Here is a 14133-nt window from a genome sequence, read left to right as displayed (position 1 = left end):
TTTATTTCAAAAACTTAGGGAATCTCGAGGCCAAAGTGAATCGAGATTTCGAAAATAATGCTTATGTTTTTCAACTTGGGGAGTGATCGAGGATTGGTGGCCTGAGATTGATAAAACAATGCTTATGTTTTTTAACTCAAAGGTTCTTGAGCATCTGACCAAGGATCATTGACATAAGTGCGTATGTTTTTTAGTTTAGTTAATCTTGGGACATGGATGGCCCAACAATAGTTAAACTAAATCTTTACAATTTTTTACTTTGAGACTTTTATGAAAAATTTGATCCGATAAGAATAAACTTCATTCTCTAAATCATTTAAGTTACGTGACTTCGACTTCTAGATCATTTAAAGTGATCTGATTAGAAGTTCTATATCGGAAACGAATAATTCACCTAGATTTCTAAATTATTATTATTATTATATATTTAGTTTGAATAGAAAAATCAATAGTAAAGAACTAAATTTAAAAATTATCAAAATAATTTTACTAAAATTGAAGGGATGAATAACTATATTTTTAAAAATCAATTTCACCTTAGCCCACAAATATAAATCTTAATTTTGTTGATTTTAATTAATTAATTAATTTTATATAAAAATATGGTTTGATTAAATTTTTAAACTCACAAGGCGGGCGGTCTACACTCATAGTAAGAGAAAGAAATAAAAACCCTTCCTCCTCCGTTTCCATTTCCGAGAACCCTAAGCAACAAAAAATGTCGTCCTTCAATTTCCTCGTCAACAATATGCGAACTCTCGTAGATGCTTTTGCCACATTGGGACTGGCGGATCATAAAGGTGATGCAACATTTTCACCGGAAATGTTTTGCCTAATGGCGGATTCAAATGTTTCCATTCACAGCGCCATTGGCCTTCAACTCTGGCCTCCATTCTTCGACCATTACTTCTGCAGAGACCTTAAAAATTCTTGGTTCTTCTTCAGTGAAATTTTCCCTCTTGCCCAATATTTGAAAGATTTCGGTTACACTTCTTTCTCCTTCTCTATCGGCCGTGACCCTCACCACGCCCAAATCGAATTCCAAGGCCCCACTAGTAATTTTTTTTTCCTTTCAATAATTAATTCCCTTCTTCTTCCCAGATTTGATTTCTTTAATTTCGTTTTTTAGGGCTTCTTCTTGAAGTTACTTTAAGGTTGGTTTTTTGCCATCTTCCGTTGCGCATCCACCAATTTGATCTCTCTGTTTTTGTTTCCATGGATTCTCAACAATTCTCCAACCTTATTTCTCAGTATCATATGTTTGATGACGGTAATTAATTCCAGTCCTTTAGTTTTTCAATTTAGGTACTAATTAAAGAATTTCAATAAGTCTTCAATTTCAATATTTTGAAAGAACATTGAAGGTATGAATAACTTTATATTTTTTATAATCAATTTCACTTATTATTAACCATGTATTATTGTTCTTTACAGTTCATGTTACTATAACAAGTGAACGAGTGATATTCTCTTATTCAACTATGCAAGAGACAATTCTTAGTCCACAGGTATAAATTTTAATGATAATGACGTGAATTAATTTTGATATAAAAGTATGGTTTGATTGAGTAGAGGGTTAATAATGTAGAATGGGCAGTGCATAATTGGAGGTTTAAGAGCACCAGATGAAGTTGAATTCGTAATAACTTTAGGTCCACAGGAAGTTTTCAACCATATAGCAAGTCAAACGAAGAGGGTATGGTTTTTTAAGCAATGTAATTCTAATAGAGGTTTAATTACGGCCCCTCTTGGATTGAATGCTCGACTTGTTGCTTTTTTTTGTGATGTCTTTGCCAATTATCGACGATCTAAATGACATCCATGTAATGGGATATTATGTCTACTTTTTCTTTTTCTTGTACACAAATAATGGCATATATTCATGAACTATAATGTTGGAGATTGCATAGACCAGATTTCACAACTCAATTTTGTTTTTAATTGTGCTTTACATATGTGTAATTGAATTTTCACTAAATAATTGTTTAAATTAAGTGTTTGATATTATATAAAATTAGTTGTAGTTAGTTGATAATAAAATATTATTAATTTATCTTACAAATATGATTGATGTTAAAAAAGATACCGTTATAATTTCAAGTAAATATTATATAATTTGCTCAAATACATATTGAGTTTGGAATAATTTATTAATTTTACATTTGACCTTCGACTTTCACATCATTTGAAAATGATACTAGATACGTCAGTAGGCACACCTAAACATCTCTATTAGATAGGCATCCTTATGCCTTCATCACCCCAATATTATATTCAATAAAGAATTAAAAAAAAGAGTTTAAGCTTATAGAAAAGCTACAGATAAAGCTAAAATACTAACATAAAGCACTAAGATTTGGTGCAATCACATAAGCTGATTTTTTTTTGAAAAGCTTGTATTTGATGGACCATTGGACAATGAGTTTGCATATGTTCTCATACAAATAGACATGAGAGTTGGATATGTTGTTGAATAGCTTGTTGTTTCGTTTCAACCATATAGTCCATGTGATGACAACCAGTAGATTGAAAATAATCACACATTTTCTAGTCTTTGTATTGATGGAGCAAATAGTGTTGATTGGTGCAGGAAGATTATCATCAGTGAGTTCCCAATCAAAATCACTCTTTGCCTTACTCCATATATTTTTCATAAAAAGGACAATGGAGGAAAATATGATATGTTGTTTCATTGTTTGTCTTGCATAGTATGCACCAATTGGGATTAAGATAAAGATTTTTTAGCCTCCCTTGGATAGTCTCTATCGTGAAGATACCTTTGTAAGCAGTTGTCCATGGGAAGAATTTTCACTCTTTAGGGACTTTTGATTTCCATAATTTCTTGAAGGGGACTATTATTTTTGAGGCAGCAGTAGGGGAGGCATTTGTGAGGATGACAACTAAAGAAAATTTTCAACTTGGAAATAAGATTTTAGGTCGTCAATTTCTTTGAAGAATTATTCTTAAATGTTGAATTTTCTTTCATAAATAATATCTATCTATTCTTGTTCATCTTTTTACATGCATTTTAATTTGAGTAATTTGATAAGTTACCATGAATGTATCTTGTTTGCTTATTTATTTTAGTTTGTTGCTTTCAAGAATGAAGGGGAATTGACAAAAATAGGCCAAAAATGGGGTACATAAAGACTTTTAGGATTGATTGTAAAAAAGTTGACATTTAGGACAAATTGGAGGTAAAATGACGAAAATACCCTCATTTCATGTTAAACATTTCAATTTAAGAACCTGCGAGATGTCTGCGAGATGTTTACGAGATGTCTACCAGATGTTTGCGAGATAAAATAATAATAATAATAAATTGTTTTAATTGTTTTATTTTTTTTTTAAAATCCGAATATGAATTGTGTTATATGTATATATATTTGCATCTTAAATGTATCAAGTTGATTTATGGTTTATTTAAGATTGTTTTAGAGATGTTTCAAATGATGCTAGCAATTTATTATTATTATTATTTTATCTCGCAAACATCTGGTAGACATCTCGCAGGTTCTTAAATTGAAATGTTTAATCTTAAATAAGGGTATTTTCGTCATTTCACCTTCAATTTGTCCTAAATGTCAACTTTTTTACCATCAATCCTAAAAGTCTTTAACTACTCAATTTTTGGCTTATTTTTGTCAATTCCCCAAGAATGAATTAGAAGCATGATTAAGGATTAGTTATTGTATGTTTTAGATCAAATTCTTGAATATATTTCCATTAACTAATTAGAATAGATAATAGTCAATCAATTGTTAGAAGTAAGCCAGCATTTGTCACAATAGTTCTTGATTCATTTGAATGCAAAATTTAATTTCCTTGTTTCAAAATTGTCCACTAACTACATATCTTATTAGGGCAACTACAGGCTTACGAATAAATATAACAAAACGGTTGAAAATTAATAAATGGATGTAACAAAGTTTTAATTTCTTTAGTGAATACTTGATGTATCACATAGATATCTATATCAATATCTATCATCAATAAAAAGTAAAATTTTACTATATTTTATATATTTTTCTAACTTTGTAAATTGAAACAATATTCACTTCTCGAAAAGGGTGGAAGTAACCAAAATTTCACGATTGTTAGATATATAATAGAACTATGTCTTTTAAATAGGAAATAGATGGGTATTTGTCAAAATATTAAATAAATGACACTGCACAATAAAAGAATAACTAAAGTGGCATGAGATTAAACTGTCATTTTGATTTTTATATTTTCAAGTAAGTTTACTCGTTGCGTGAGATTAAACTATCATTTTGATTTCTATATTTTTATAAGTTGTGTTCGATTTTGATTTATGTACTTTGAAAATGTCTAATTTACTTTAGTTTTTTTTTTTTGAATGAGTTATTCACCAAAACTGTTTAAATAACAAATAATTTATTATAAAAAAAATACATTGTATGAATATATTTTCGAAATTGATTGTAAAATGGTACAAAAGCTAAAATGAAGAGGAAAGCATGAAACTAAATCGTAGAAACCTATTTTTTACATAAAATTATTTCCTATATTTCACCACCAACGACCATCCCCTACTAAACAATAATATATATATATATCCATACCTAAGAGAAAAGAATTTGTGGAAAACTTGGGATTTGTAGTAAAATATGAATATACTAACATTTTCCATACAAACACAAAATAAATAACTTTAAAATCTCCATACCCACACCTTTCCATTTTGTCCAACAAAATTTGTGTCCCAATTTTTTCTTTTTTTTTTTCTTTTTTCTGGGATGAAAACGAGGCAAAACCAAAATATATTATTATAATAATTAAAATAAATAAAAAAATTTAAGAAAAAATCTCTCCACCCAATCTATTTATTTAAAATTTTAGATAAATCCACTAAAGACCTCTGTCTATAAGCAAAATATGGTGATAAATGATGAACGTTAATGGTATGTGATATTAAGACACATGCATCGACAACAAATGAGATAGTTATAAATTGTTATTTGACAATAGACATTAAAGACGAAGATGAACATCCATTCGATACATATTATCATAATATTTATAATAACTTTATCCTCTCTTTTCTCATTTCTTTCTTTTTCAAATGGTCAAAATTGGATGAAAATTCAAAATTTAAAGATCTCTCTTTTTTACCCAAATTGCCATTCTCTTCTTCATTCTTACTGTTGGGAAGTTGATAATATTGTCTTCCTCGGCCACCCACCTAATTAATATCAAGTTACAAGAACATTAGGGTTCATAGGGAGTAGTATATATGTGTTGTCATATAACTAATAGAATGACTTTTTCTAATTTCTAATTCAAGGAAAATAATGTGATTATAACACCTAAGAGGTTACAATAATTTTTAGAAACAATCCTTTTCTAAATCTTTATAGTTTAATTTTGGTTAAAGTATATACCATTGATTGAGAATAAATATTGGACTAGATTATGTATAGGTAAATAATTATATTGTCAACCAAAATGTTAACCATATGATATAACAAATTTTTCTATTTGTTTTTTAAATTTTGTTCAACATCTTGTAGAAAAGAGAATCAAACATCTACTATATATATCCCTTAACCATTATCGTTCACTTAAGTTTAAGTTGTTTATAATTAAGTTTTTTTTCATTCTATATTAAATATATATATATATATAAACTGTACTTATTATAAGTTAGAAAGTTAGTAAAGAAACCAAGTTCCTCTCACATTATAAAAAATTGTTTTTTTATTTTTGCTTTAATATTTTATTCCAAATTAAAACTCCATTTGGAATTTTCCATTATTCGATGATTCAATTACTCAGTGGTGGTTCTCAATCACTTGCCCCCTAAAAAAAACAAATAAACTTTTGTCTATCTCTCTCTCTAACATAAATGATTATATTTTTGGCTAATTGGCATCTTAGTTAGAGACAATGTGTTGATTACTTCTTACCCCCACTTTTCAAAGTTTGCTGAGATGAAAACCTCTCATGATTTTGCTTTTAAGCCCTGATTTTTAGTGAATAGACATATAGATTGTTGATTTGAAAGCATGCATGAATGGATATAATTTGTATGCCAAAAAGCTTCTTTCATAATTAATTGGAATTTCTTTTACATTTCTATTCATATTTGGTCAATCTACAAAACAAATGATATATTTTATAAAACACAAAACTAGTTTAGAACCCCCCAACAAAAAAGTTCCATAGCTCATATTCAATAATCATTTGATTTCTTTTTTCCTTTTAAAAAAGGAATTATTGGTTAAGCCTACTTTCACCTCTAAATTTACCCAAGTTTGAAAAGCTAACAACAATTCTAGTTTTTATATTATTTTAACATAATAGGTACACCATGAAAACGATTCTATTATTGTTCTTTTTTTATTTTATTTTTAGATTTCGACTCAAAGTACAAAATATTTTTTTAAGAAAATTAAAAAAAATTAAGGACAAAATAGTTCTTGAATAGAGAGTTAGAGAAACTGTAAAGAAAAATGTATAATTAACCCTAGCATCATCTCAGAATATTAAATGAAAATGCATGTGATGAATGTGTAATTGTTAATATTTTTTTTACCTGAATTCAGTAACGAAGTGATGTAAGAAAATGGAAGCTTCTAATCTGGCTAATTCAAGGCCTGGGCACAACCTTTGTCCTCCTCCAAAAGGACTGAAATTCAAATTATTTGAGTCTTTACCCTGAAAGATAACAAAAATTTAAATTTTCCTTATTAAATAACAATTAATAAAAAAGACCCAAAAATAATTAGGGCAATTAATGAGTGTATACTTACTTGCCATCTCCATGGATTGAAATGGTAAGGGCTTTCAAAGTGGTTTTCATCGACATGAACTGACCTAATATATGCAAGTACACACCATCCTTTTGGAATTAAATATCCTTTTATTTCAATGTCTTTCATTGCCTTTCTCATCACTCCTGTTATTATGTTTCCTAACCTTAACGTCTCTGTTATCACCTGAATATCGCCAGAATTAAAAAGAAAACGTATTATATTTATATACTCACAACCATAATTTTTTTTTTTATTATTATAGCAAATATTTGGTATATTGTCCAGTAATTAATGTGGATGTGTGTCTTACATTTTGTGTAAATGGTAAAGACAAGTAATCACTCCACTTCAATGGCTCTCCAAACTGAGTTTTCTGTCTTTTCAATTCCATGTTCTCTTCCTGCCCATTGAAAATTTTTAAGTTTAGGGAAATATATACACACATACACATACAAATATAATATAATAATAGTAAATAGTATTTTAAATTCATTGGGGTTTTGACTGTTGAAATAAATAAAATAGTTGTTGTTGTTTGTGCCACATTATATACGTTCATGAATGATATCTTTCTTTCATGATCCTTTAGTTATTTTCCATGAAGTTTAATTTTGTTTACTAAAAGAAATCTTTTTGTGAAAAAAGATGAGTATATATATTGGAAAAAGAAAGGAAAGGAAAATAAAAAGGTAAGATCATAATTAATTATGAGAGAGTGGAGAGAGAGAGGGTTATATTTTTGTATTGTTGATGTGGTTGTCACCAAAATGACAGAAACATTCACTGTCAAATGAAACACACATCATAAGGAAGAAAAGCCAAAATGACTAATTTAAATGTAACATCAGTTTCTATTTTAAAAAATACAACAAGAAAAAAAATTCTCAGTTTTAGGATATAGCATTTTTATTAAAACACATATTGTTACACCCTCTCTTAATCTCTCTTAATAGTTAAGAGTGTTAACAAGCCTGAGTAAATACAGATTTAGTTGAATTGGAATATGTATAGATTTAGATTTGAGCAGTGAGTTCAAATACAGACATTAAAATAGGAAGGAGAGAGAGAGAGAGAGAGTATGATGAAGGTACCGTTAATTGTTGAAGGGCAGAGGGAGAATCAGAAAGGTATTTAATGGCCAAAGTGATAAGGATTGGGACAGAATCTTGGCCTGGAATCATCATATCAATCATATTATGAGCTATAACTTCATCTGTTACTTGTTGGCTTCCATCATTCAACAAAACATCCACAACATCATTTATTATTCCAACTCCATTCTTATTATTATTGTGATTGTTACTCCATTTTTCACTCTTGATCTTCTTCTTCTTTCTTCTTCCTTCTATTATTTCTTCCACTAACTTCACCATTTTTCTTTTTGCCTGAAACATTTTCACAAAAATAAAATTACAAACACACCAATTTTGCTTCATTTTACTGATCTTCTTAATTTGTTGTAATTTTCAAATGAAAATACCTTCTTTTAATCCTAGGTTTTGAGTTTATTACTTAATTTTTCATTTCATGCTTAGGTTTTAAAATATTACATGTTTAGTCTTATTAAATATTTTGAGTTTAATTTGTTCATTTTAATTTAGTCCTTAAATTTCACAACTTTGCTTTTGAAATTTGAATTTTCTTTCAAACTTGATCATAAATTTCAAATTTTGATTAAATATAAACTTTTACAAGAATACTTTTAGTTTTTAGCGTCTACCAGTTAACTTTAAAAAATATTTATGATTAATTATTAATTTTGACACTATTAAAAAGTATATAGGAACCAAACAAAAGTAGATCCAAAAACTTAGGGACTGTTAGAATTATTTTTCCCCTAAATTCAATTATATGAAAACATAAAAACTTTTATAAACTTGCCTGTAATGATCTGTAAAGTGTGGTTCCTGGGATGTTTATTGGGAAAGCCATAATCCCAGCGATGAATTGATTAAACTGTTTCTTCAGAAATTCCATTTCTTCACCACTCTCCAAACTGATCAGTGTCTTTACTAGTACTTCAAAGGCAATCTGAAACAAATTAATCAAATACAATTTATATTAAAAAAAAACAGAACTTTTTTTTGTTTTTTGGTTCTCTTAATTGGGAAAAATGAAAAAGATTTGACTAATAATTATGATTCTGAATGTGTGAGCTTCTTTGGACAATATGATTCTAAGCGAACTTATGACCCAACCCATGTTTCAAATGAGAACAGTTCTTAACCCTAAAATTTTAATCATCTATTTAAGATATTCTTAATATACTTTGTACTTCGCCCAAATATATATTATTGGACTCGTTTCTTGTGAATGAAATAACGTTATCTAAAGATATATGAATAAAACTTAAGTTGATAGATTACGAGAAAGTTGACTGAATTACAAGAAGATTGAGATGAGGTATACAAACATTTTTGGCTTCATCTTGAATGTGGATAGGATTCTGTTGACAAGTACTAGTCCAAGTAGAGATGGATTTGTGAAGATATTTTTGCATGTCTAAGGTTATTTGAGCTTTGAGATGAGATGATTTGAAAAAAGCTCCAATAAGACCATGAATTCTTCTATGTAAAGTGCCATTGATAAGCAAAATAGAAGATTTTCCCATCAACTCTGTCACAGATTTTGGATAAGATGGCACAAAATACTTTGAATCACTTTGTAGAATAAACCTATTCACTTCACCATCTGTTGAAACTATTGTTGGACTTCCAAATATATGCGATTTGAAAACCTTCCCATACCTGCAAAAAAAAAAAAAGATCTCATAATATTTTTCCATGTTCTTAATCACCAAATATAGTGACCAAAGGTCAACTGACATACAAACATGTTAGCGACCAAGAGATTTGTCATTTGAATCACTATATATATCTAGGAAAAAAAAACATGAGATATGGAGTTATTTCACACGGGATGACGGTTGACGACTCTATGAAACTTTTTATCTCTAACCCAGAAACTCACCGTCGGCGACGTGTGTCCATGAAGGTGTCGGGGCGGTGAGAGTAAGCAGAAGAGACGAAGTGGAGGGTTTCACCAACGAAGGGGAGACCGAGGGAGCCGGAAGGAAGTGAAGGATTGTTGGAGGAGGTGAAGGAGTTTGAAGAAGATGACAATGGTGTGGTGGGGATGATGAAGTTTCTGAGGATTATGATTGTGGAAGATATGAAAGCTGCAGCTGTGATGAGCTGCACAAATATCCACAAAGAATCCATTTTTTTTTTATGAATCTTTTGAAGTTGGATATGTACTGTGTGTATAGATTTGGTTTGAGGTTTCGCAATTGTACTCCTCAACCCCTTTTGAGATTTTTTTTTCTTTTGCTCCTTTTTCTGATCTCTATCTCTCTCTCTCACCTTTTATATACGAATATGAAGACTCATATGATGACCACTCATCAACTTTTTGGTTTTTTATTGCAAATATGAATATGCATTGTGTTTAGGACATGCGAAAGGAGAGAGATCGTCCTTATCTTTTACGGTGCAAAATTACGATATCTCTAAATGATTTGAGAGAGAACATTTTTTATAGGACTGGAGATGTGTTTATATCATTTGAAAGTTGTATAAGTTTGAATTTTCATATTATATTTTAAAGAGAAGAGAAAGAAGGATGGACGATATTTGGCAAGAGGGATTAAGGAAGAAAGAACAACTCTCCTCCTTCCATAAAATGTTTTTCTTTTTTAAAATTTCTCTTGTGGTAAATATTTAATATTAAATATTAGCATACACATAAAATATATATATATAGAAAGAGATTATAATGGAGAGACATAAAAAGGCCCAAAATTAATTTTGATTTGATTTCAAAGTGTGAATGATTAAATTGGGCTCAATAACACATGTTTAATGGATGAGAAATTTTGTGTGTATATATTATTAGGTATATGTAACAATTGCTTAATATTAAAAAGTATATAGACCTCTACTTATTCATTACACCCTACATCTACATCTCAAACAATTAATTCATCTTTTAATACAAAATTGAGTTCTCCAAAGTAAAACTTGGATTATCCCTCCATTAATGTTTGACCATATCTGACTTTGAATTTCTTTTATCATTTCTATAATTACCCATCAAGTGGAGTAATTTCTAAAGGGTATACTAATTAAGTTTTTTTTTTTTATTTGATTAACTTTTATATTATATTATAAGTTTATATATATAACTATCATTTATCAATCAAATTTAAAAAATCAATATAATGGTGGAGTAAATATGTAAAACACTGTTTGAGTTTGTTGATGTTGAGAACAACAAATTAATTTCGTTAGTTATCTATTTCAATTTTTTGTTTTTGTTTTATTAAAAACAATAACCATTTATTGGATGTTTTTGTAGAGTGTGCATGGTTGCTTAAGAAACTCATAAAGATGGTATAGCTCAAAATAGATGTTTAACTATTTGTTCTAAAATGATCATAATTAGGTTGAAAGCAAATTGTAGCACGAGTTTAGTGTTTAAATCATTTGTTGTCGAAAGGCTAGCTTTGAACAATAGTTGGAATCAAAATGAAATATTTGAAAGAGAAATAATTAAAATATTAAAAATTTTGATAACTTTTTCTAAAGAACATACATTTATAGAAATGTAAACGAAAACGTTTTTTCAATCTAAATTAAAAAATTTTTAAAAAAACGTTTCAAATTTAATAGGTAATTAAATACACACTTGTGTAAATATTTTCATGTAAGACAAAAGCAAAAAGTTAATTTTACCATAAGTAATTCTAACAATTTACTAATCATGCTTTTTCAACAAATTTTAAGTAAGTCATGGATGTTGGTAACTTAACTTTCATTCTCAATAAAATCTATTATTATTTATGCATGGACCCTCATTAATCATTAGTTAGGTCGACCCGTAATTTGAATAAGCACAATCCTAAACGATGTATAATTCAAACAACTATCCCTCATTCTCACAACCTAAAGACATTTGAAAGGGGACCAAATTAAAGAGGGTGAAGAGAGTAAAAGAATAATTAATGAATTAAAGAAAGAAAGAAAAGAAAAAAGAAGTTATTATTGGTGGTGGTAAGTACTCCATTGTAGTGGCAGCTTGGGTGGCTTTCTCATGCCTTCATCTTATAATATATTAAATATTAGAAACTAATTCCATTGATCATCACTCCACAAAGAGTCTGCATGTGCCACCCTATGTTGATGGGAAATTTTAAAAAGAAATGTATATATATCTTTTTTAAAACAACAAATATTGAAGTTCATCATTGCCCATATAAATCTTTTTGAATCCAACCCATTTTTCTTCCACATTTTCAAAGATTTCCCTTTGACCCTTTTCTTAACTTATGTTCGTTTTTATGACCCAACACTCATTCATTGCCAATTTGTTTAATAATTAAAGTCTTCACACACTCTCTCTTCAACCCCTACTACCTAACTAATTGATATGTTTAATTGTTTATAATTTAACTATCACCAGATATATATTATATATAGTAACATGCATATTGTTTGCTACAATCATCATCATGTCATCAATCTCTCTTTGGACCTAATCTTCTCTTCCCCCTCCCTATTTGTTTTTGTTTCATTTTCAATAGAAAAAAAAAGAAGAAGAAGAAGAAAAAGATATATATCTTTGAGAATCTCACAGAAAGTTATTCGAGAGGAAAGAGTTTCTTTATGTCCTAAAAAAAGAGTCCCTTGAGCTCTGGGATTATTTTGAATCTTGCATTGATGAACTTTGTATAATCTATACATATAAAGATATAATAGACATCTTATATAGAACCCTAACATTTGACTACTTTGCATTAAAGTTGTCATGTTTTTTAGCTCAACAACACTAGATCGATCCATTTCCTTTTTCCATGGGATTGTTCTCTTCTCCTCTTGAAAGGTGAAAGAAAAACTTTAACTTGTTGTTTGCATTTCATAATTTATTCATTAGGATGAAAGATTGAACTTTCAATTAAGAATAGAGGAGTCATGTCAATATCACTGAGTCAAGCTCATTTTGACAATTTTAAAATAACAATTAACTACTCTTAATATAGTTAAACTGTACAACTATTCAATTGTGACTCTTTTGATCCGTTAATATATTAGAGGTTTCTAATAGCTAGATTTTAAACTTGTATTTGATTGATTTAGTTAACTACACAAATTTGGTAACTTTAGTGTTTATATTGCACATTGTTCAATTACAAAGTAGTATACTATTTTCAATCTAGTTCTAAGTGACTACTACAAATTTAAGAATGGGCTACTTTGAAGGAAAATATTTTTATTGACTAATATAGAAGATCCAATTTCTAATAATGTTAGCATAAGGGAATGAATGCATGGATAGATTCAAAATTAAATTGTATATGCTATCGACCATTTCCAAGTTACAAAAGTTAAATAAATACAACTTTAAATGCTGACAAACCTTTTAAACTTCTTGAAAAGATCTTTTTCAAAGCATTAGAACCTAATAAAAATTGAACTCATCATAACTTAACCTAAAATATATGCCAAAGTTAAAAATAAAGCACCAAGGAAATATAGTATTGAAAAATCATAATCCAAAATACACCCAACAAATCTTGCCCTTCAGGATTTAGGAAAACCTAGGTTAAACAAAAGACAAAACATGCTGTGTTCATACTGTCTGAAAAATGAATGTGATACAAATCAAAATAACTCATATAAGTGATTGGTTGGTTTCTAAATGATAACTTTGTAAAAGGTTTATCAAACATTTCAAGTTCCAATGAGCCTTTAACTTGAAACTAGATCTGCTATAGGAACAAAGCCAAGGATGTTAAATTAAAAGGCAACACTTGTAGACTAAGTTTCCTCATAAGTATAATTTATTCTTTGCTTTTAGTTCCTGTTCCAATGAATATGAGGCTGCCTTTTTCAAGTCAAATCTTCTGTAGTTTATTCATCATATCTCTATCATATTTTATAAACAATAATACAAGCCTAAATTTGTACTTAACAGAAAACTAAAACAAAAACTGGAATCAACACCTCAAGAAAAAATATCCTAGTGAGGAGTATGGGAGTGCATTGATTTAATTTTGGTCATAAAGGTAGCATTCAAACAATGATCTGAGAGTTATAACATAAAATAATATATCATATAATGTCATATCAAATGTTAAGTGAGTAAAGTATGTATTATTTAATACTAGAGATTTTTCTTTCCTAGCTAAGTTGCTTTGTCACACTAGGACATTCACTAGTTCATTGAAATTAGCTTTGTCACAAATGTAGGACATTCACTAGTTCATTGAAATTAGTAGGAGTGTTTGAGACACTGAATTGAATTATGAAATAAGACTATTTCGAATGCAAAGTTGTACGTTGAAATTTTTCTATAA

The 14133-nt window shown here is 28.8% G+C and overlaps 2 protein-coding genes across 4 annotated transcripts; one reads left to right on the top strand and one right to left on the bottom strand.

Moving 5' to 3' along the window:
• Positions 1-646: 646 nt before the first annotated feature.
• Positions 647-1929, top strand: LOC101206630. Of its 3 annotated transcripts, none has more exons than XM_011654053.2 (4): positions 647-800; positions 1130-1270; positions 1435-1508; positions 1589-1929. In XM_011654053.2, the coding sequence occupies exons 1-4, from the start codon at positions 719-721 to the stop codon at positions 1814-1816; spliced, it is 525 nt and encodes a 174-aa protein (XP_011652355.1). In that variant the 5' UTR covers positions 647-718; the 3' UTR covers positions 1817-1929. The 3 variants fall into 3 exon arrangements, with proteins under 3 accessions (XP_011652355.1, XP_011652354.1, XP_004146827.2); XM_011654052.2 differs by having other exon boundaries at positions 647-1055; positions 1598-1929; XM_004146779.3 differs by having other exon boundaries at positions 647-1055.
• Positions 1930-4949: 3020 nt separating this feature from the next.
• On the bottom strand, positions 4950-10097 carry LOC101212581 (3-epi-6-deoxocathasterone 23-monooxygenase CYP90D1). Its single transcript, XM_011654574.2, has 8 exons — positions 9750-10097; positions 9193-9526; positions 8661-8810; positions 7871-8164; positions 7090-7179; positions 6777-6962; positions 6560-6681; positions 4950-5206 (listed from the first exon to the last, which is right to left on the bottom strand). Exons 1-8 carry the CDS (start codon positions 9998-10000, stop codon positions 5116-5118), a joined length of 1518 nt encoding a protein of 505 aa, XP_011652876.1. The 5' UTR covers positions 10001-10097; the 3' UTR covers positions 4950-5115.
• Between the last annotated feature and the right edge of the window lie 4036 nt (positions 10098-14133).

The sequence above is a fragment of the Cucumis sativus genome, chromosome 3 (assembly GCF_000004075.3).
Source record: "Cucumis sativus cultivar 9930 chromosome 3, Cucumber_9930_V3, whole genome shotgun sequence".
NCBI classification, from domain to species: Eukaryota; Viridiplantae; Streptophyta; class Magnoliopsida; order Cucurbitales; family Cucurbitaceae; genus Cucumis; species Cucumis sativus.
This window is presented reverse-complemented; position numbering and strand designations above follow the sequence as displayed.